We start from the raw sequence: 21,284 nt of genomic DNA, 5'->3' as shown, positions 1-21,284 counted from the left end.
TGATTATAACCTTTAAGTTTGAAGTCATTGCCATCATCCCCGTTAATATGACAGCTTGTCAAAGTCTATGGGGAAAAAAGCTTTTTTTCAAGAAGTCACTCGTTGAACATAGGCGCGGTTACTCGCGCATTGTCATTATTTCTATAAAATAATTTTATTATTTCTACCCTTTCTTCAGTGAAATGATATTTTAGTTTTACTATAAATAAATAATCGACGTCAAACAAATCCAAGGTTCTCAACAATTCACGTTGGATCGATTAAAGCGGACCTACATGTTTACCTTTTTTAAGAGAACCCAAAAATAATCGAAAAAATATTCCTAAAATACCAATCTGATAAGATTAGATTAGAAGTTTTAGTAAACATTTTTTTCTATTTCCCTATTCGAATCCTCCTTTCGATGTGGATGATATTGACGCAAAATTTTAGAGCCATAAAGCACTTGATGGGATTCTCAAAAAGAAATATCGCACGACCCTTTTCCCGGAATCGTATGATTCATGAATGCCATCAAATACACCCGAAACGTTACGTAACGTAGGACAACACTTTTAACAAAATTTATCTCACTGTATGGAGGTAAATGGCGGTCATTTCCAGCATTTAATAAATTGATTAGAAAAGTAATGTGGACATTTTCTTTTTATTAACCTACCTTTTGTAAGAAAAAAATTACAAAAATACAATTACACAACTAAAGAAACGTACTCATTTAAATTTGACGGATAACTCATCTCCGTCAAAACGATTCAGTAATGTCTCATTTTTAAGTCTTCCTGCCTTCATTTTGAAGTCTACATCTCTCATTGTGATACATTGCCCAAAGACTTTGACAGGCTGTCATATGAATGGGAATAATGTCAGTGATTGTAAGTATCACTCAATATCTCTTCCCAATAAAAATTTTGGGGGTAACTCTCGCCCCTATTCAGGGGTTGAAGATGTAATAAAAAATGTTCTCTCTCGTATCAAAAATCGACAAGTCTGAGCATTTTTACACGTTTTCATTTTAAACACTGAAAATCGAAGTGCAAAGTTGTTGAGCTACCCTGTATGAGAATGGAGCAGTAACGCGAGTAAGAGCTACTGGCCCTAACAACCCTACAGGGCGAGTTCGAGTTAAACCACCATATGTAAATTATGTATAGCGAATTTGATTTTAAGCAAGAAAGTGCAATGCAATGTTTTAGGGCTCGTGAAATTTGCATTCACGGTGGTAATTAGTAGTTTTTCTCTGGTTCTTCTTATGGAGTTATAACGTTTATAGGGATTTCCGGTCAGAAATCCTTGATAAACCCCCGGGGTGTAAGTTCCGGCCCTGTTCTGGAGAACCGGAAGTGCTGGGGATGCTTACTTCTACGCTATCCGAAGACCAAAGGGGGCTGCTCAATCTGAGCAAACTCTTCTTTTTTTCGAGTTATAAAATTTTTCAAGAAGCTGAAATGCGGAATTCCTCTCTGCTGAAGGAACGCCACTGTGTTTGCTACCAAGACCTAAACAGTTCGAATGAGTAATTCCCAGGCAAACAACTCGATAAAAACTCAAGGTGTCCCATATCGGGACGATCCGGTGGAATTCCTCTGAAACGATGTTTTACCATGCTGCTTATAGATTTTCTTATGATCTCGCGACATCTGGTAAATAGGAAATCAATAGCGGTACAACACGCATAGCGATTGAAATTACCATCAAGGCTATAAAAGAGCAATACAGGGACATTCTTTTACATGTTGAACTGCAGCAGCTGCTTGAGGGCAGATGATATCTTCGCCCCTTGAGATACAGCACTGGTCGAGTTAATTTAACTTCTGGTTTTTCTGCCTGAGCGCGGGCAGGAATTGTTTTTGCACATTAATTATGATAAACAATTTTGAGAAAATGCAATTGTTGTTGCTAGTCCATGCGTGACTGCGACTTCCGCAATGTAAATTTCGGCAAAAGTCTCTGTTGAAGGCCGTTCTGAAGCCATCGGTGAGTAATTCGGTCAAAGGAAGGCCTCCGATGAAATTTTACTGAACGAGGCACAGTTTAAGGTCCCCGAAACTGTTTTTTTTCTTCCAATAATTCGAATTATTTCCACGAAAGACCGCACAAAGGCCATCTGTGCTGCTACCCAAATGGGTCCAGCAATCGAAATATGCAGTAAGCACACTTAGGAGACTTATTAGAAACTAGTTCTGTGTAAGACAATATTTGCCTTTCGTCACAAGCACAAAGCTGATAGGTTTCACCATATGTCGGCGGCTTCTATTTGGTTTGGAGGACGTCCTTTACATGTCCAGCATTCCTCAACCCATATTACGATTATTAAAGAAAATTTCCTGCTCTTGTGCATGTGGCCGTGCAAAAACGCCAGAGGATCTAAATTATAGCAGTACGAAGATGGATCTGAAAGAAACTGGTTTCAGGCTCAGGATCGTACCGGTCTTAATTGCTGCTCTAATAATGTAAAGGCAAGACCACACAGGACTAGATGAAGGGGTTGAAACGGCGTTAAACGTTAATAAATGGACCTCGGAGGGACGAAATGAAAGTTTCATTGAAACGTGAACGAGAGGTAATTCGCCGTGATAATTGAAGAAATAATTTAAGGTCACTCTGAGCTTTTCCCATGCAAATCAATTATGCAAATTCCGTGGGAGACACAGAATCGAACACTGTAGAAGTGGCTTTAGAAAAATGTTTGCATGATTATTAAAGAAGTCATTGTTCATTGTAATGAATTAGGTGTTGCACGTGAGGACGCTTTACATCATGGGAACACAGGAAAAAATATATCTGACACCTGGCGCGTACCTACGGTCAATAACAAGTCCCTACAAGTCGCCCCAACTCCCAAACCAGGGTAGGATAATCCTCCCCTCTTAAAATTGACCTATTTTCCTATCTATGCCCTCATATATGGGCATTTAACGGCATATCTTGCCCATACGTGCTACAATAAAGAAACCCAAATGGCATAATAAAAGGGTTATTATTCCTCACAGTTGCGCAATCTTATTCAGCTTTCGAGGGCTCTTTTATATTCTAATTATTTGAAGTGAGGGGTTTTGAGAGCAAACTGAATTCCTAGGACCTCTGGTCCAGCTTGGGTCCGTGTGAGATTTGCTGGGCCGGTTATGGGATTGAAATAAGTGCGTTTTGAAAGCAAAAACATGGAATTTTATTCCGCAAAAAATCTTCAGTATTTGATGTGTGTTCTCATCGCCGCACTCAGAACGCGGTTGATTCAAGTGATAACTCACTCAAAAGAGGCATTTCAGCATGAAAATTTATAAAAAAATAATTTCAGCTTCTCTCAGCTTTATTTCATCTAAAAACCCAGATTTTTCATGCAAATATGACACCCTGTATATTTTACATTATTTTGCTAATACACTTTAGATAAATAATTTTCAATACAACTGGGCTTGTTCCTATTTCTAACCCACTTCAAGGCACAAAATCATTGAAATTTAGTCATTCTTATTTTCTTCCAGAATAAAATTGTATGTTTCAAACACGACATCCTGTATATTTTTGGTTATCTTAAAACTAAGATTTGAGATAGGTGGCTTCTAATTTACCAGTCTCTATTCCTACCTCGAACCGACTTTAAATGGCGCAGCCTCAGAAGAGACATGGAAAAATTGTTAATAATTGAATTTTAGTCATCCCGATTTTCTTTGATTGAAAATTTGAATTCTTCGTACGACGCCCTGTATATTTTTGGTTATTTTGAATTTCGGGGAGATGATTTTTTTACATACCACTCCCTACACCTATGTACTTCGACTCGGTTTTATATTACAGAGCCTCAAAGGAGACATGGAGAAATGATTTTTAATATACTTACCTCGAAGGAATTTTCCATTACAGAGTTTCAAAAAAGACACGGAAACTTGTTAACCATTGAACTCATTTCGGCTGTTTTTCGTTAAAAATTAGGACTTTTCATCCAGTATATTTTTAGATATCTAACTTATCTAGAAACTCATAAGGTCCAGTGTTATCGGCTCGGACATGACCACAAGCCCCCAGCTCGAGCTAATCCAAACCTCTCCATATCGAGGCCAATCCCATTCACCACCGCAATTGATCTTTGAGATCACAAGCTAAATATAAGTTGGGTCAACGCATTCTGAGTATTTTAAGGCAGTCAGCGCCACTGTCTGCAAAAAACTGCGTCGCCACATCGGATATATTTAACCACGTCTGCGACTACTCCTCTTATTGTGACTAATTCGGACGTGGCAACGGCGCTAATGAAAACAGGAACAATTAATAAACTATATTTTGAAACCAAAATCAGGACAAAAAGGTGCGCACTGTGGCCTTGATCGCTGACCTACACACGGGACAATCCTCCAAATTGGGGGCGCAATTCACACAAGTAGCCAAATGTCCGCAGGGCAGGAAAACGATACCCACTTCCGCATCCATGCAGATTTTACATTGTCTGGCCTCCTTCAAAATTCGGTTTTCTTCTTCCAGGGATACCGATTTCTTCAGGCCACCACCGTGGAGCAATTCCCCGCCAGGTGGAGGACTCTCCCCGCTACTCACAGCCGCTTGAGGTATGTTCGGTTTGGAAGCGTGGTCAATGGAGTTCGAATCTGGAGATTTGGTGAGATCACGCAGTAACGATGATGCAGTGCGGATCATTTGGATTCTGCTTTGATAAATGGGATCGACATCGTCGTCCTCGTCGAGTTGAACGTTAAGGGCAGCTTCAACTAGGGCGTCCGGTTGTGAGTATCCTTCTCCTGTTTGTTCTAGCTTTTCCTTCATGGCACAACGCAGCCTTATAACATCGATGCCTATACGGAGGGCGGTAAGGGCGGCTTCGCTGTTCAAATGAGCGCGGAGCTCTTCGTCTGTCACGGGGCGTCTCTTTTTTGCCGGTTTTACTTTCTCGATTTGCTGAAATAAAAAAATTTAAAAAGGGATAAAATGAGGAGGGAATTTTTCGCAATAGTGTGAGAAGAGTTCGTTAAGCTAGGCTTCAATATTTATGTTTCGTCACTGATTAAATTTTGTATGTATAGTTTTCTAGGAAACTGGGAATCGGGCGACTCAAGGTGATGATTAAGTACATATACTGTAAGCTAGGGAATTATTCCGCAATTTCTCAGAAAAACAAATTGCTAGAAGATGCGGAAAAACATTCAATAAAGCATTCGTAAATACATTTGAGCATACTCAATGATGTGCATCTGCACATGCCAAAATCTAGCTATCATCACAATAGCGCCAATGATGTCTGCAGCCCTGTTATTGATGACATCAGCACAAGTGGCTTCAAATTGATTCTTGAAAACCTTAGAATAATTTTTTCCTTCTTTAACCTATCGAACGTTTCTTCCCTGATTTATCGATTCAATTTATCGCAATCACTTGACTAGATTAAATTAATTGCTTTCAATGGAAAAAATTGAAGCTAACAAGCGCATTATATCCCAGCTGACCCGACAGGCCATACGGAAGTGAGTTAATTTATGTCGTCGCTCTGCAATCTGGTGCGGCAACATGGCCGCAGACGATGAATTAAAATGGCGGGTCATGCGAGTTGAGTTCAGTTACTTCCTCCTCTATATCTCGGTATGGGCTCAATAAATCAATCGAGTACTGTTAGATCGAGATTCGAACTTCGAGAGCTAATTCATGACGTCGAATTCAAATTAAAGGCGATAGTTTCAGGTTAGGGGGAACCAGAATGGCGATCGATAGCACATTCTTTTTTATCACCATTTATTATTTCGTGCATCTTCAATCCTGTTTTCAAAGTTTCAAAACTGTGTTCATAATTTGCCACATTGCCTTTAGATTCATGATTTTCGCTATCCGATATCAATTTACGCGTAGCCGGGAAGTAATTTTCCTGTTGCCAAACTGTCACTTCCTGTTAATTAAATTTCGGGGAAACTTCGCAATGCAGTTGCGGGAATGTTTCCAAATTCTCGCTAAAACTCCATGCCGACTGAACGTTTCGCAATTACGAATAATGAGCTGGGAAAACGAAACCGAATGGGAGGTCTATGGTTACCATCGGAATTTCGTAAAGGCTGCCTTACAACCTTTCATAAACGTGATCTAACTGCCGTTAGATAACTCTCTAGGCTAACGACCAGCAAACTCTATTTAGAATGTCAAGTTGGTACGTGCAGAGAAAAGTTGTAACTGAGTGAATAATGGTGGCTGAACAAACGGTTCTCGGCTTCATGGATAAAAATTCACTATAACGCCATTTAATACCCACTTGAAAAATAATTGTAATAACAAGCAGGTCAAATCTTGAAAGCACTTCAGCTATTATGGTACTAGTGCGCGAAATGTCAGATAGAATCGGTTATTGATTCTTAAGGCCTTTGGAAAGTAGAAAGCTGTAAGGCGAAAGATGAATGTGCTAATCGCGACTGGGAAAGTAGCTCAATGAACTCTCTCTATGTCCGTCTTCATGCAGTAAAATAGTAAATATTTATTTATTGTTTCTTTAAACAAGTGCTAGTTATAAGGGTCCATAAGCTGCTCGAGCTAAAATTCTTCGAAATGAGCATGATTCGGTTCAGTACTAATATGTAGACAAGATAAACTGCCAAGTGTACCGTTCTTGAACCGGATCTGTTTGATAGCAGTGACAAAACTCTTAAATCACCTTGCAGGATGAAATAAATAATAACACTATATATCAAACAACCTGTCAGTTAAAGTTAAATTACGAGCGAAAGACTGGCTCTTAGCAGAATAAATTTATGGGAAAAATGCAGGAAAACTTCTTAAACTTACTAGCTCAATATAATCGTAGCTATTTAAAGACGGTATTTCAACAACGTTGGTATTCGGATTTTAATCGCGCAGAGTGAAGAATATCGTTAATAATTAATAGAAAACCACAAAATGTTACATAAAATTAAACATTTAATATATACAAAAGGCTTCAATAGTTTACTACTGGTTAAACTTTAGAGTTGGCCCTCGTATATTCCTTTTACCCACAAGCCTCGGCGAGTTAGCAGAAGCTCCAAAGCGTTTTTGGCCAGGCAACCAGACATACATGAAATTGTTATTTCGAACATTTCTGATGATTTTTTTAGAAGAAGTGAAATTCGAAGAAAAAACGTTTCAAACAGAATCAACAACAAAAAAACATAAACAATCATTTCGCAATTTGAACGCCTGCCTCATGCGCACAAACGAGCGATTTTTCCAAAATCGTGCCTAAGTAATCAATGAAAGCAATCGCGTAATTGCCTTTGCAAACAATATGAAATAATCTCCAAGTTTTAAGTGCCTATAGGATATAGATTAGATTTCTAATTTCACAAGCATGTGTGTACTAAATAATTAAACATGCACTTGCAAGTTGAAAGAAACATTAACCGTTACAAGTAAGGAAAAGATAATCTATGACAAAACACGTTTATTGGGAAAAAAGTTGTTTATGTAACCCACATTTGATAAGAACCATCATTTCCGCACCTATCGGCTGCCTGTGGCTCTCAATGAATAATAAATCCCCAAAACTGAACGATTATTATTTCTCAAGCGAACTTCTTGCTTCAGCGGCGAATCTGGAGCACAACAATACCGCATACATGTACTAAAGCGTAATCTAAACCTAGTTTCATGCACATAAAACACAATAAATGTTCTTGGAATTGTTTACTGTTATGGTGAACCTAAACGGCCCAGGGACATATACGTAAGCAGTATAATGCAAATGGTGAAAAAATGGCGCTATGAATCACCACACATACTTGCACACGCCGATTGCCATAATTAGCGTTTGCATACAAAATGAAATTCGTTTTGTAATTCCCCATGAGCTGAACCTTTATGTGGGAGTAATGCAGAATTTGTCTGACGTGGGTTCTGGGCGTGTCGACTCATCATGCTTTTTTAGGTGTTTAAACGCTCCTCGTATGATAAAAATTCCCATGTTTTTAAACAGGGGAATTAGCTTGAGTAAAACGACGGTTTATCTTGTGTTTGAGCAATAATTAAAATGCTTCAAATGAATGGTTTTTTGTGTCAGCCGCTACATTACTTCTGATGTGTAACTCTACAACAATTCGAGACTAATGCGTATATAAATAACATTAATAGGCGCAACTAATAATTAATAATACATATTTCAATCTTCCGGTGATTCAGGGGCAAAAAATTCATGCCTCCAGTACAATAACAAAACGAAAGGAAATGGGTTTTCTTTGGTTTTTAATTAAACGGAAACTCGATAAACTGCGTCTCAAGAACGAGGAATAAAAACAAATTAAATGGAAAGGTTTTTTGGATTATTTATGTCAATTATATTCGCTATGATCAGCGATCGTATTTATGTTCACTGTCGAAGCCTGCTGCATTTACACTAAAATACCCATATAAAAAGACAGGAAATGTTGCAACAGTGAATATAATATGACCAGAATCAGGTTTCAGCTCAAGTCCCGGCGCATTCGCCATAAATAAAGAAATTCGCTTGAAATGGTAATTCACTGAAAATGATTAAAGAAGTACTTAACATATAGTGAGTAAATAAAAAAATCAATATTAGGAATGTGCATTTTGTAACATCTATTAACACTAGCGACAAAGCAGGAATAAGGTCGTGGTTTGTGAATCTTCACAACTTTTAACCTTGGATTTTTTTAGAGATATTAAAGGTGGAAATCATAACATTAAAAGATTGCCTTATTTGATAATCGTTCAGGAGATTTTTTTGTTTAATACGGTAATTTCTTTGTTACCCATACCTCATTTCTCCATTTTTCGGCACTAACACAATCGGACATGAAAAAGGCTCATGTTTAGAAGTATATGTGAGTATTTTTCAAAAAGAAAATGACTTGAATAGTTTGCTTAATTAAACTGTTACTCACTTTCCAATATATTAGATCTTTCCAAGAAATTTTCTGAAAAATTCCCGGAAAAATAGTTGAAACACGTCCTTTTGAATAACTACATCATGGATCTTTTTATCAAATGACAGAGGAAAATAGAAATATCACCACTAAGGAATCTAGGAATACATCAAGTATTCTTAAAACTTTTTTAACACCCACTAAATAAATGTTTGACCTTATTGTCTGAATAAGGATCAATAAAGCTAAGAGCTTACCCTTGTAACCTAAACCTAAATAAACACAGAACCTCATCATGTATAATTATATAAATTAAACAAATCATTACAGAGGATCAATATTTTTAACCCTCTTAAGAGCACAAATTTAACAATAATCATCTACTTACTTCTTACATGCAACTATGTAGAACTCCTTGAATACAACTTACCACATTATGAACATTCATATGGTCCAAAGAGCAGGCAGCCACAAAATCCTGCCCTTTAACTAAATTCACAAAGGAACACCTTGGGAACCATCTGGCATGCTCAGTCCATGGATCGTCATCTGGATCCCAATGTCTCAGGCCTCCATCACAGTGAAAACACCTTACTTGATCCCCCATTCCTATTAAAACAAATTCATTAAAAAATTCAATAACTAAAAACTGTCTACCTTCATAATAAAACCCTGCTTGTGCCAGAATTTCAGGAGTCTGGATTAAGTGAGGAGACCAAGAAGTGAAAGTCCTGAGCCTTGCTTCAATAGTTCCATGATCAGGCCTTTTAGGCCCGTTGTGCTTCTGAACGCCCAGCTCATCTAAATTGCCGTCCATAGAGCTACTAACTAAATTTAAATTCTTAAATGTTGATTCATTGCAGCTGCCCCTGCTAGTAGTACCACCACCTCGATCCCCGCTGCTTTCCAGTCTAGAGTTGATCGTTGACAGTACAAAGGGACAGGCAGGAAAGTGCCTTTTATGCTCTACATCGGGAATATCCTCGGGTTCCCAAGCCCTAACTACTCCTTTGCAATAAGCACATTTTGTGTTATCTTCATGTTTTAAGGAATAAAACCCAGCCCTTGCCAAATCTTCAGGGGATACTATGTGGGGTATGGGCCAGTTCTCATAGGAAGCTAATCTAACTGCTTCATTTTTATAGTCTAATGAGGAGGATGAAGGAACAGGGTTGGTGGGTGATATTACAGAAGGAACGTTACCCGAAGTACCGGGATTTAATACAAAAGGACATTCAGGGTTAAGGCTTCTATGCCGAGCCATTACTTGATCTCCATAATTCCAAGATGAAATTTTTGAGTGGCAAGCGAAGCATTCTACTTCAAGACCCTGGTTGGTGGAATAAAAACCTGCTTTGGCGATTCTTTGGGGACTTACTGCTGCATCTGCAGGCCACTCTGTAAAGGTGCTCACTCGATTTTGCTCTATATTCATGATGAGATTCTACTAGTTGTTCTGAATTTGAGTGAAAGTCCACATTGACTTCTTACATACTGAAATTGAATGAGTGTCACACAACTTAACTAATTTATCTATTTTAACGAATAGTTGAAGCCGAAGGGTTGTTAGTAAAATGGTCTTTACTAAGAATTAATTAAAATGTGAAAGATATATTAAAAAAATTGGGGATTTCTGACATTTGTATTTTTTTTAAAGAAAGGCGATGTCATGGATTTGAGTTTTGACATAAGAAATCATCTGATTAACTTAGAGAAAATGTCACTCAGCGCATTGCGGTTGTATGGTTATCCTGCTTTATTGCGAATTTAAAAAGAGAGATAGGAATAATTCTAGAGCGATAAAACGTATAGCGACACCTGATCAGTTTATACTGTACTCTGTGACAGTGCTTTGATTTGAATATTTTACTTTGCGTTTTATTTTTCTTAATTTTTGTGTTATTTTTAACTTTAATTAACAACACAAATTCAAAGCACATACGCCTTATAGTTTTAAGCGTAAACAACAATTGTACTGAGCTTTACCGTATTTCATAATGCAAATTTATCTTTGTTTTCCATTGTGATAAATATATTTGTTAATTTTAAAATTTCGGATCAAAGTTCACTTTATTTCTTTCGTCTTAACTAGACCAAGCAAGCACCACATTAGATAATAATGTCCCTTTCAAAGTTACTTAAGGTAAGTAAGTTTAATCATCTTTAACCTGAGATTTAGCATTAGGTAAGTGCCTGAAAAACTCATGCTTCGGGTTATCTTAAAGTACTCAACGAGTACACAATTAGAGGCTAACACATGCTAAAACTTACCTGGGCTGCTTTGCTTGATCAACATATATCAAAATATGATATTCCTTATAGATTAAGGAGTGCAAGTTTAGTTTAACATTACCTTGCTTGACAGAAGGGCATTTAATGGTCTCATAAGTATCTGAAATTATTGGTAATTTAATTATTTTGCTTATTAAAAAATAATTATTAAATTATAGTGGATTCCCTGGAAGTCTACTTGAGTTGTTTTTATTGATAACCATATCAATCTATTTTTTCAAATTCATTTAAACTGCAAGTCAGTATTTCATTCCAGAAAAATATGGAGTTTTGGAGACCACATGTTGACTTGTTATCAGTTTTAACTATACCTGGTTTAAACACACGTCTTTGATCTAACTGTATCTGAAGTCAGCAGTTCACATAAAAATATTGTTATTTAAAACCTTTTGAAACCCTATTAGTAAGAGAAACTGGCTTTAATTGAACAGCTTAACAGAGATGGAAACCCGTGATATCATAGTAAATAGGAATTTCCTTGACCTTACCATGCCCAATTTAAACTGAACTAAATTCAGCAGGTATTTGTAAATTACACAGGTTTTACAAATTCCTTACCAGGTCCTTGAAGGGGAGTGGACTAAAATGTCAATGTAAATCGCTAAGGCCGTCTAATTCAAAATTTAAAATACCAACTAAAAACAGTAATATTAATCACTCTGAAATCCTGAAATTACGCTATTTCCTTACATATTTTTTAAAATTGCAATGGGTACAAAATGGCAACAGTACTCTGAAATCTTCTATAAAAGCTTGATGAAATTCCAGTTTAATCGCTTGGTAATAGTGAAGACAAAATTGTAAATACAATTACATCAATTAAGCGGTAACCGCATAAAAGCCATTATGTTACGTTCGCCATTATGTTCAGAAATAGTTTTGCATAATTTGTTATTCTTATTTTAAAAGTGTTATAAAAACTAAAAATATTGTTTACATATCGAATTGAACAGTTTAACAGGGATAAAAACTTATCATATCATGGTTAATAGGAATTTCCTTGACCTTATAATGCAGAACTTAAGCTGGACTAGGTTCAGCAGGTATCTGTGAATTGCACAAATTTTGCAAATTCCTTACCAAGACCTTGGAGGCGAGTGGACCAGAACGTGAATGAAGATCACCAACATAATCAAATTAACAATTCAAACATCAACTGAAAGCAGTAATAATAATGATCACTTCGAAATCCTGAAATTACGCAATTCTCTTGCATATTTTTTTAAATTATAGTGGGATCAGACCGTAAGAATGTCCTCGGACCATCTATGAAAGTTTCATGGAAACTTATTTAATCACTTAGTGATAGGATGAAATTCTATAAACAACTTCATTGATCGAGTAAATACCGGATAAAAGCAATTATTTTATATTCGCCATTATGTCCAGAAATTATTATGTAATTACATTATTTGAATTATTGAATAAGAAACTATAATATCTAAATTATTAAATATGAATATTAGCATATAATACATTGAAATCATTAAATATTACTATTAGCATATAACGATATTTTCAAGCAATAGAATCAGGGTTAATGCATGTAGAAAAGAAGTTTAATTTGTTTTGTTTTCCTTGTAGAACCTGTTAGTCATTAGGTAAGTGTATCTTGGGTATATAGCCAACCAGATATGGTTTAATTTTTTTAAAGTGAACTTTGAGATTCAAAATAATGCCGTATTCAAATTCAATTAAAAACCGTACATCTCCATGTTTTATAAATATCAGTTGGCGTCAAATTAAACACGTTGGTGAAGTAAATATGCAAAGTAAAGAACCATTCGGTGGTTTTGTGTGTCTTTAAAAGCTCTGGCGAAGAAAATTATGACGCTACATGCATAGTACTAAAAAAAGTTTTAGATACTTGTCGTTTATAATATTGAGCCTTAATAATAATAATAAAACTGCTTTATAATTGGACACGAACTTATTTCCAGGCTGCTCCCTCTTTGCGCTCTTACTCTTCTCAAGTCGCCCTAAATGAGGTCGTTATTGTGTCAGCAGTTCGAACCCCTATAGGTTCATTCCTTTCTTCATTATCACCACTTTCCGCCACTCAATTAGGCTCCATAGCCATTCAAGGAGCCATTGAAAGGGCGGGTATTCCTAAAGAGGAAGTCAAGGAGATATTCTTGGGTAATGTTTGTCAAGGAGGGGTTGGGCAGGCGCCTGCCAGACAAGCCTCCATTTTCGCTGGTTTACCTACTTCTTCGATTTGTACCACCGTTAATAAGGTAGAAAGTTTTCGACTCATCATTCAGCAAATTACATGAATTTTCCCTTAGGTATGCGCTTCTGGCATGAAATCCGTAATGTTGGCCTCGCAAGGTCTACAAATAGGCGCTCAAGAGGTGGTCCTTGCTGGGGGAATGGAGTCAATGTCCAACGTCCCTTATTACCTCAAAAGAGGTCAAACTCCCTATGGAGGGGTCAATTTGGTGGATGGAGTAGTTTTTGATGGCCTGACTGATGTTTATAATAAAATTCACATGGGAAATTGCGCTGAAAATACGGCAAAAAAATTGGGGATTACTCGCCAACAACAAGACGAATTTGCTATAAATTCCTATAAGAGAAGCGCGCAAGCTTGGCAGAATAAAGTATTTGATTCTGAGATTGTTCCTGTTAACATCCCTCAAAAGAAAGGGCAGCCTGATAAAATTCTTGAAGAGGACGAGGAGTTTAAACGGGTAAATTTCGAGAAATTCGGGCGTTTGGCCACGGTGTTCCAAAAAGAAAACGGAACAGTAACTGCAGGAAATGCCTCGACTTTAAATGATGGAGCTGCGGCTTTAATTCTAACGACCAAAGCTGCAGCCGAAAAATTGAAGCTCAAACCTCTAGCCAGGGTGGTTGGGTTTGCGGATGGGGCGTGCGACCCCATAGATTTCCCCATAGCACCGGCCACTGCAATCCCCAAACTTTTAAAACAAACTGGGGTGAATAAAAACGATGTGGCTTTGTGGGAAGTAAATGAAGCCTTTAGCGTGGTTGTCTTGGCCAACCAAAAACTATTGGACATTGATCCTAATAAAGTGAACGTGCATGGAGGAGCTGTAAGCTTGGGCCACCCCATTGGAATGTCCGGCGCTCGTCTTGTGGTGCATTTGGTGCACGCCCTTAAACCGGGGGAGAAAGGGGTTGCCTCCATTTGCAATGGAGGTGGAGGAGCATCTTCGATTATGATTGAACGAGTGTAAGTTCGGATATAAGGCTAATATATTTTTATTGTTATAAAGGTGATTTTATTAAGAAGGAAATTTGTTTTTTCTTTTATTAGGAGTGAAGAGGTTTTAAATGATATTCGCCCAAAACTCACCCTGTACACCAGAGAAAACTGTTCGTTGTGCGACGAATTGAAAGATCAACTATCTCCCTATTTCAGTTCGGTTGAGCTTGAGACTTTAGATATTGCTAAAAAGGAAAACGTCCGCTGGCTTAGGTTATATCGCTATGAGATTCCAGTACTGTTCTTTAACGGGGAATTTTTGTGCAAGCATAGGTTAAACGAGGTGTTGTTAAAACGTAGATTAGAGGAGTTTGAAGAATTGAAAAATCGGTAAATTTGCATAGGTAACAAAAAATGTGTATTAATGATGCTAATTCTTTTTGGATGTGTGGCGGAAAATTAACTTTTAAGCGTGTGAGTTATGATAATATTAAACCTTGATGTGGTTAGTCAATTTTCAGAGAAATGTGCATCATTTAAAACGAAAATTAATCCACCTAAATTTGCTTTAAAATATGGTTTCTGAGGCAGATTGATTGGCGTAGGTTACAGATGATAGTTAAATGGTAGAAAATGATATCCATCAATTTCTAAATTTTCGTTCATGAATTTAATAATTTAATAGAAATTTGCATTTCATCAAATTGTCAAGAAAACCACTTCTGTTAAATGGTCAAAAATTTCTCATTCAGTTCATTTTCTTGATATTTTGGTATATGATCTTTTTCGATACTTTTCACAATTTGCTCTCAATCATCTCAAAGTTGGGCGGATGCGAAAAATATATAAATTACATCTTCAGTAAAAAATAAATTTTAATCTACATTGTCACAAGAATCTTTCATTAACTTACAAATCAGTTATAAGCAGAACGTCTTGAAAACCCCAAAAAAAAACATTTCTAACATCGGCACTCTGGAGGATTCCCAATCAATGAGCAAATTAGTAATTTGAATTGTGTCAAAGACTCATCTTGAATCACCTGGCTGAAGGTGCCGTTGAGGACAATTGTGGGAATGAAAGCTGGATCAACTAGTTTAGTCTTTTTGTCATTTTCCGACAGAAGATCCGCGCCTTTGCCGTTGCTAATGCAATCTTCTAAGTCATCCCAAGCAATCTCAATGATTTCTGCACACTAAACATCCCCGACAAATAAACATAGAACATATTTTTTTCCTATAAGTACCTCTTTTAGAATAATATCATCACTCGGTGCCTCAGATCTCTCAGAACAGAACGCAAATTCTGTACTCTTCTCCACAGTGGTCAAATTAATAGCGCAGGCATGGACAATATTGCCATGGCACTCTGCAACTCCATGCTGGCACGTGAAGGTTTTGGTGCCATTGACGATTTCTTCCTAAAATTCCTCAGTATCTCAGTCTGTATCTTAGTCTTTTACAATTTTAAGCCCCTACCGACGCGTACCCCCAGGGAATTAATTCTAAATCGATCCACTCTTTCAAAGCTGCGTAAGTAGGGTACAGCTGCTTAGTTATGAAAGCAATGCTGTCGGGGCACAGGGTTTCGTAGTAGACTTGAACTTTAAGGGGTTCTTCTTCTGCCCTCAGGGTTTTGCCCTTTGAGATATTTTTCAAAAATTGTATTTAGATTTATCAAAGATTTCTGCTTACCTGAGCTGCAGACAAAACTGCGAGCAATAAACACAAGCCCTTCATCATTGTGGATTATTTTGCAGGAATAAGGTGATTGTTTCGACAATTGATGATATCTATAGTGAGTGATCATTGATTTGATAACTGATATATTATCAATGGCTATGAATAGGGCGATAAGGGTAGGTACTTAACCCTTGACTATTAACACGTGATTAAAAGGCAATTAGCTGCTAGATTCAATTTAAGGATAGGTACTTGTGCATGTGAGACAACGTTTTTTAAAATTAAATTTGAATTGATTTAAGAATGTTCTTGAAAGAAATAAAATACTCTGAAAATAATTTCCTTCCGGAAATTATAAAATAAACAGATACATTTCAGCGTATATGTTTAGATATTATACATAACCATCAATTTGAAATACATTTCCATTAATTAATAATTTAAATTAAAACAGATTTGTCTTCATTATACGTTACATTGAACTTTGAACTTAAATTCACCAGGTTATCAAGAATATCGGTTCAGATTTTTGTTGTACGTATACGGCAATTAGAGGTGAGAAGTACTTTTATCTATAAATCCTTTTTTTAATTTAATTCGTCATCTTGTATTTGAATATATTCTTTATCATATCTGTTGGATTATTAATATTTCGCAGCTGCAATAATATGTCACCACCACTGTACCTTCATTTGTAGTCAGTGGTGAATGATTACATTATTCATACATACTCATATGCTGGTGATTACCGCACATTTTGTGTACATGTAGGTTGTCATATAATGATGTTTTCCCCTCACCCCGAACACCTTATATCAGGGGTATTCGAAAAACAGACATTTTGAATGTACTACCGTTTAATAATTGCCATACTTTTGTTACTAATAGGCGCCAAAAGAACAAAAATGTGCTTGTTTCTAATTGTGCAAATAAGCCGTTAAAACTAGTTTTAAGCAACATAATTCAGATCCACACAAAAATTCAATAATCATAACAAACACATTGAAATTTCAGATTTATTTATTATTATCCTCACATTAAGGATTTTTTCTCTCTTTGAAGCCACTAAAATAATCTAATATGTATGGCGAACACAATTTTCCATTTGATAACTTACAAAATAGAAATATCATTGCGCAAATGTATTAATAATTTTTTAAAGAATATCTGCCGTTCTAAAGCTTGTTGACTGCATAAAATCGAATCCCTACCGATTATGATGGGATAAGCAACGCCATTTTTTGCGCTCAAATTATAACCCTTTAATTGGTCTAAAAAGCAATTATACTAAGGTAGCACCAAAAAACCGCGGGCTGTATTCAAGAGAGACGTATTTCGATCGGCGAGGAACTAAACAAAATTAAGCTGTAATATGCGTTAAAGACTCTTCAATCATTCCTGATAAAGAAATTTCATAATGTAATATTATTAAAACAAATTTTGATCCATCAAATTGTCAAGAATCCATGTTGCATATCTTGACAATTTGGCAAAAGCATCTGCGCCCAATTTAATTGATACATTTAGAATTCTCGATTAATGCACAAACAAGACTTCTAAAATCTGTGAGTGCTTGGTCTTCTATTTCATCCGTCCATAACCCATCGATAACAATCATGGGCACTCCCGCTGGATTCACTACCGCAGTTTTCTTGCCATTTTCCGATAGAAGCTCATTTCCTTTTCCAGTTGAAATGCACTCTTCAATGTCAGCCCAGGAAATACCTACTGTGTCTGCACACTTAAAGAACAAATTTAGTACCAATAAAGGTAACGTCAATTATAGTTTTACCTGTTCGAAAGTGCTGTCGTCAGTAGGAGAATTTCCCCCCTCAGAGCAGGCGATAAAGGCAGTACTAGTTTCTACATCAGTTAAATTAAGGGCGCAAGAGTGAATTTTATTGCCGTAACATTCATCAGGGCCGTGTTGACACGTAAAATTTTTGGTACCGTTAGCCAGTATTTCTTCCTGGATTAATTAGCTATGTAGAGAAATTAATACAGCTACATAGAGAGTAATTCATTAGCAATGAGACAACCAAAAGCTGAAGATACTACATTTCAAATGGTGGCAATTGGAGAAAAATGTCTTATCCGAAAGTTGATAGTTGCGGATATATACAGGGTGTTGAAATTTAAAGTTTTAATTAATTTTTTTGCCATTTTTCTGAAAATATCTAAGTTAGACATTTGAAAATTTGTAAAGTTATATTTTTTTAGATGACAAATTATGTGTTCTAAAAAATACACTTGGTATGTTTCCTTTTTAATTTCTTGTATAATCAAATTTAAACATAATGCTTGTTAAATAGATTTTTCTCGAAAACGGATCAAAATATCCCAATGAAACAAGAATACATAATTAATAGAAAAATGGTTCCTCTTTCAGATTTTTAATCAAATGTCATATTTGGTACTCAGGATAAAAAGTTATTAATTATAAATTCTGTGAAATTTTCAAATAAGGCATATGTTCTCCACTCGTCATCATTTGACGTGTGGTATTTCTAGCTTTCGGTAGTGCCATTATTAATGAATCACCCTGTATAGGAAGGTACTTACAGAAGCATGTCCCCATGGAACTAATTCTAAGTTGATGTCCTCATGTAAGTCTTGATAAACTGGGTAGAGCTGCTTGATAATGAAGGCAATGCTGTAAGGGCAAAGAGTCTCATAGTATACTTGGACTTGGACTGTGTTTTCCACAGATACCCCCTTGGCCTGAAATTGGGTAATTTGATCAAGAAATTATTGAATATATTTGCTTATACCTGGGTAAAAGCGAAGAGACCAATAAAAATTGAGTATAAGAGGTTCATTTTGTCTGAGGCGAATAAGTTAATCAGGTAATATAACCAGATTTATATTAAGTATTAAGGATCGATTCATCATGATATTGATCATGAATAGCTACATGTAGAAGTGCCTGTTTGTGTATTTTTATTGTGTGTATCCTATTTTTAGTAACTTTTCCTTAAATAAGTTATATCGCCTCATTTGTTGCTGTTACAGAAATCAAAAATACTTTGAAATCTCTTTAAGGTTTTGTAACTTCATTATCGAAGATCAGACGGTTATCAATTCTTTTGGAAAATTATATTTGCCAACAATGTCAATAACGAGTCTACAAACGTATATTCAAAGTTCTATATACAACATACGTATATTTTGCTGCCTTCACTATTAAAGGTGCTCATTAATTAACGATTATCATCTCTTGTTTTTTTTTAATCTCAATGGCGTTATCGTCGCCAATATGAGATGGCTGTTCAAAGGTTGAAAAGTTATTAGGACGAGATACATTTATTAATCAAACAAAGAATCCTAAATTGATTAGGTGAGTGCAGGTATCTAGGCTTAATTCAATGACTGTTGCAGGAAATTTCCTTTAAGGTTATTATCTAATATTGCATTAGAATTAGCTTAAATTCCAATCTAATAATTTATGTTAAACAACATTGGTTTATCTTTATTCTTTTATAATATACGTATATCATTTTTGAATTAGAATAGTTTTTACTAAATTTATCGTAGGTTCTTACGTAAACATTTACGTTAAATTCGATATTAGGTAGTTGGGTTTAAATTAATTAAAAAATTCTTAAAATTTTAAATGTAAATTGCAGCACCTCATCACCGTGAGGTGTCGCAATATTTCGAAAACTCGCTTACACAACAATGCAGAGAAATTAGCTGAACGGGGATAATTAAAACCTTGCGCTAATACTAATTCAACATTATAATCAAAGATAAAACAAATTTTAACGGCAATCCTTGATATTTGCCAATTTTCATGTAATTATGTAAATAATTGTTTAATTTCGTCCTATGGCATAGAGAATTCCTCCAACTGTGCGATGGCAGCTACCTCTGCATTGAACGATCCATATGCGTCACGCGGCTATACGAGGGAAGTTGGGTAAGTATTATGTGTTTATTAAGTATTTTATTAACAAAAACACACCTTAAAAGTTGATGGAAATCGTCATGAATGGTCAATAAAATGACGTAGTCGTCAATGACAGGGGAAAAACTGAGCATAAAAAGTACGTGTAAAATATCGTTGATCTTGTGAATTTGCCCTCGTATACTCTTCTGTGCCTAGCACTTCCGATTAAGTGGATAGACAACCATATAAATATAGGCAAAACAATTTTTGAAACCCTTTTGATGGTTGGAGATGCGAGGGCCGCATAAAACTCAAAGTTCTTGTGTGATTTTCGACGATTAAAGTCGAGTTAAGTTTCTAGAGGATATTCAAAAGCGAGATAATGCTTAGTTAGTTATAAAAACGTCAAATTTGACGTCAGATAAATTCATATTTTCTGATCAGTCACATATTTTGGGGAATTATTTGTACTGACAGTAATATTAATTCAATAGAAAATCAAGCGATCAATCAAGTAATAATCGCGATATTTGTCTGGAGAAATTATCTTCGCCATTGAGATGGATGATGATGTGAATAATAAGTATGAATTAAAAAATTTTTCAATTGATACGTGAAATATACGAACTCCTGATCTTTGGAAATTGGATTTTCCAGACCATTTCTTCAAAATCCCATGAATATCGGGGTCTTTATTAATCTATCTTCATCAAAGGATACATTAACCCCTATGCCAAGTAACCGACTGAATCCAGTTTGAGATGCTAAAATGAACATATCTAATCCAATAAGAATTTGTTTCGAAATATTATCCAACCTATCAGAATTGATCTCGTGTCGCACTCTCGACCCAATTTAAGACATTGTTTGTTCTACAAAAATCCTTAAAGCGCATTTATTTATTAATATGTAAAATAATTAGTGTTATCGGCAGATGGATTACTAGGATCTTGTGAAACGTGATGGTGACACGTGAGGAACATGCCGTGAACTTTTTGATTACAATGAACTTATATACTACAAGACAAAAGCAAATATTGAAGATCCAGGGTTGTTTGATGTAGTGTGAATTGAAACGTAAAAACAAAGTTTTAATGATAATTCCGTGAAGGCAAAAAAAATTGAAAACAATGTACAAATGATGAGTTAATTAAAAAATTAATTTAAATTATCTAAACCCAGCAATGCAGTGGTAGCTCGAGAAGGATGTGCTGGAGGAGTTTTTCAAAAATTTGTCGAAAATGTGAATCGTTTTCCTCACTACTTCCTGAACCGAATTCCATTTAAAGACATTAAGGCTAAAGGTTTTTTGAAGGTTAAAAAACCTCATCAACCGTGAGAACCTGTTTTTAATTGACACACGAAAATATGCCTACACACTTAAGCTACTATTTAGCTCCTTTGTT

General features: G+C 35.9%; 4 protein-coding genes across 7 annotated transcripts; 1 reads left to right on the top strand and 3 right to left on the bottom strand.

Annotated features, from left to right (window-relative positions):
• Nucleotides 1-4,258: 4,258 nt before the first annotated feature.
• Diap2 (Death-associated inhibitor of apoptosis 2) lies at nt 4,259-10,469 on the bottom strand. Of its 3 annotated transcripts, none has more exons than XM_066406995.1 (4): nt 9,732-10,469; nt 9,501-9,671; nt 9,274-9,452; nt 4,259-4,905 (listed from the first exon to the last, which is right to left on the bottom strand). In XM_066406995.1, the coding sequence occupies exons 1-4, from the start codon at nt 10,276-10,278 to the stop codon at nt 4,291-4,293; spliced, it is 1,512 nt and encodes a 503-aa protein (XP_066263092.1). In that variant the 5' UTR covers nt 10,279-10,469; the 3' UTR covers nt 4,259-4,290. The 3 variants fall into 3 exon arrangements, with proteins under 3 accessions (XP_066263092.1, XP_066263091.1, XP_066263090.1); XM_066406994.1 differs by having other exon boundaries at nt 9,726-10,468; XM_066406993.1 differs by having other exon boundaries at nt 9,501-10,469.
• A 237-nt stretch (nt 10,470-10,706) lies between these two features.
• On the top strand, nt 10,707-14,722 carry Acat1 (Acetyl-CoA acetyltransferase 1). Of its 2 annotated transcripts, XM_066406996.1 has the most exons (4): nt 10,707-10,986; nt 13,076-13,372; nt 13,424-14,334; nt 14,419-14,722. In XM_066406996.1, exons 1-4 carry the CDS (start codon nt 10,963-10,965, stop codon nt 14,699-14,701), a joined length of 1,515 nt encoding a protein of 504 aa, XP_066263093.1. In that variant the 5' UTR covers nt 10,707-10,962; the 3' UTR covers nt 14,702-14,722. The 2 variants fall into 2 exon arrangements, with proteins under 2 accessions (XP_066263093.1, XP_066263094.1); XM_066406997.1 differs by lacking the exon at nt 14,419-14,722 and having other exon boundaries at nt 10,712-10,986; nt 13,424-14,398.
• Nucleotides 14,723-15,164: 442 nt separating this feature from the next.
• On the bottom strand, nt 15,165-16,109 carry LOC136419867 (gamma-interferon-inducible lysosomal thiol reductase-like). The gene is made up of 4 exons (XM_066406446.1): nt 16,002-16,109; nt 15,786-15,947; nt 15,554-15,727; nt 15,165-15,502 (listed from the first exon to the last, which is right to left on the bottom strand). The coding sequence occupies exons 1-4, from the start codon at nt 16,047-16,049 to the stop codon at nt 15,269-15,271; spliced, it is 618 nt and encodes a 205-aa protein (XP_066262543.1). The 5' UTR covers nt 16,050-16,109; the 3' UTR covers nt 15,165-15,268.
• Nucleotides 16,110-16,841: 732 nt separating this feature from the next.
• LOC136419885 (gamma-interferon-inducible lysosomal thiol reductase-like) lies at nt 16,842-18,888 on the bottom strand. The gene is made up of 4 exons (XM_066406475.1): nt 18,761-18,888; nt 18,552-18,710; nt 17,782-17,958; nt 16,842-17,730 (listed from the first exon to the last, which is right to left on the bottom strand). The coding sequence occupies exons 1-4, from the start codon at nt 18,806-18,808 to the stop codon at nt 17,500-17,502; spliced, it is 615 nt and encodes a 204-aa protein (XP_066262572.1). The 5' UTR covers nt 18,809-18,888; the 3' UTR covers nt 16,842-17,499.
• Nucleotides 18,889-21,284: the final 2,396 nt, after the last annotated feature.

Source organism: Euwallacea similis, chromosome 3, assembly GCF_039881205.1.
Source record: "Euwallacea similis isolate ESF13 chromosome 3, ESF131.1, whole genome shotgun sequence".
Taxonomy (NCBI): Eukaryota; Metazoa; Arthropoda; class Insecta; order Coleoptera; family Curculionidae; genus Euwallacea; species Euwallacea similis.
This window is presented reverse-complemented; position numbering and strand designations above follow the sequence as displayed.

Excerpts from the sequence above, each read along its gene's own strand:
- Diap2 (XM_066406993.1), bottom strand. The coding sequence starts at position 10,278 with ATGAATATAGAGCAAAATCGAGTGAGCACCTTTACAGAGTGGCCTGCA. Across the intron at positions 9,453-9,500 it reads AGCAGGGTTTTATTATGAAG|GAATGGGGGATCAAGTAAGG; the intron begins GTAGACAGTTTT and ends TTGTTTTAATAG. Across the intron at positions 4,906-9,273 it reads ATATGAATGTTCATAATGTG|CAAATCGAGAAAGTAAAACC; the intron begins GTAAGTTGTATT and ends TTTTTATTTCAG.
- Acat1 (XM_066406996.1), top strand. The coding sequence starts at position 10,963 with ATGTCCCTTTCAAAGTTACTTAAG. Across the intron at positions 13,373-13,423 it reads TTTGTACCACCGTTAATAAG|GTATGCGCTTCTGGCATGAA; the intron begins GTAGAAAGTTTT and ends ATTTTCCCTTAG. Across the intron at positions 14,335-14,418 it reads TCGATTATGATTGAACGAGT|GAGTGAAGAGGTTTTAAATG; the intron begins GTAAGTTCGGAT and ends TTCTTTTATTAG.
- LOC136419867 (XM_066406446.1), bottom strand. The coding sequence starts at position 16,049 with ATGATGAAGGGCTTGTGTTTATTGCTCGCAGTTTTGTCTGCAGCTCAG. Across the intron at positions 15,728-15,785 it reads TTCCCTGGGGGTACGCGTCG|GAAGAAATCGTCAATGGCAC; the intron begins GTAGGGGCTTAA and ends GAGGAATTTTAG. Across the intron at positions 15,503-15,553 it reads ATGATATTATTCTAAAAGAG|TGTGCAGAAATCATTGAGAT; the intron begins GTACTTATAGGA and ends GGGGATGTTTAG.
- LOC136419885 (XM_066406475.1), bottom strand. The coding sequence starts at position 18,808 with ATGAACCTCTTATACTCAATTTTTATTGGTCTCTTCGCTTTTACCCAG. Across the intron at positions 18,711-18,760 it reads GTCTCTTCGCTTTTACCCAG|GCCAAGGGGGTATCTGTGGA; the intron begins GTATAAGCAAAT and ends ACCCAATTTCAG. Across the intron at positions 17,959-18,551 it reads TTCCATGGGGACATGCTTCT|GAAGAAATACTGGCTAACGG; the intron begins GTAAGTACCTTC and ends TAATTAATCCAG.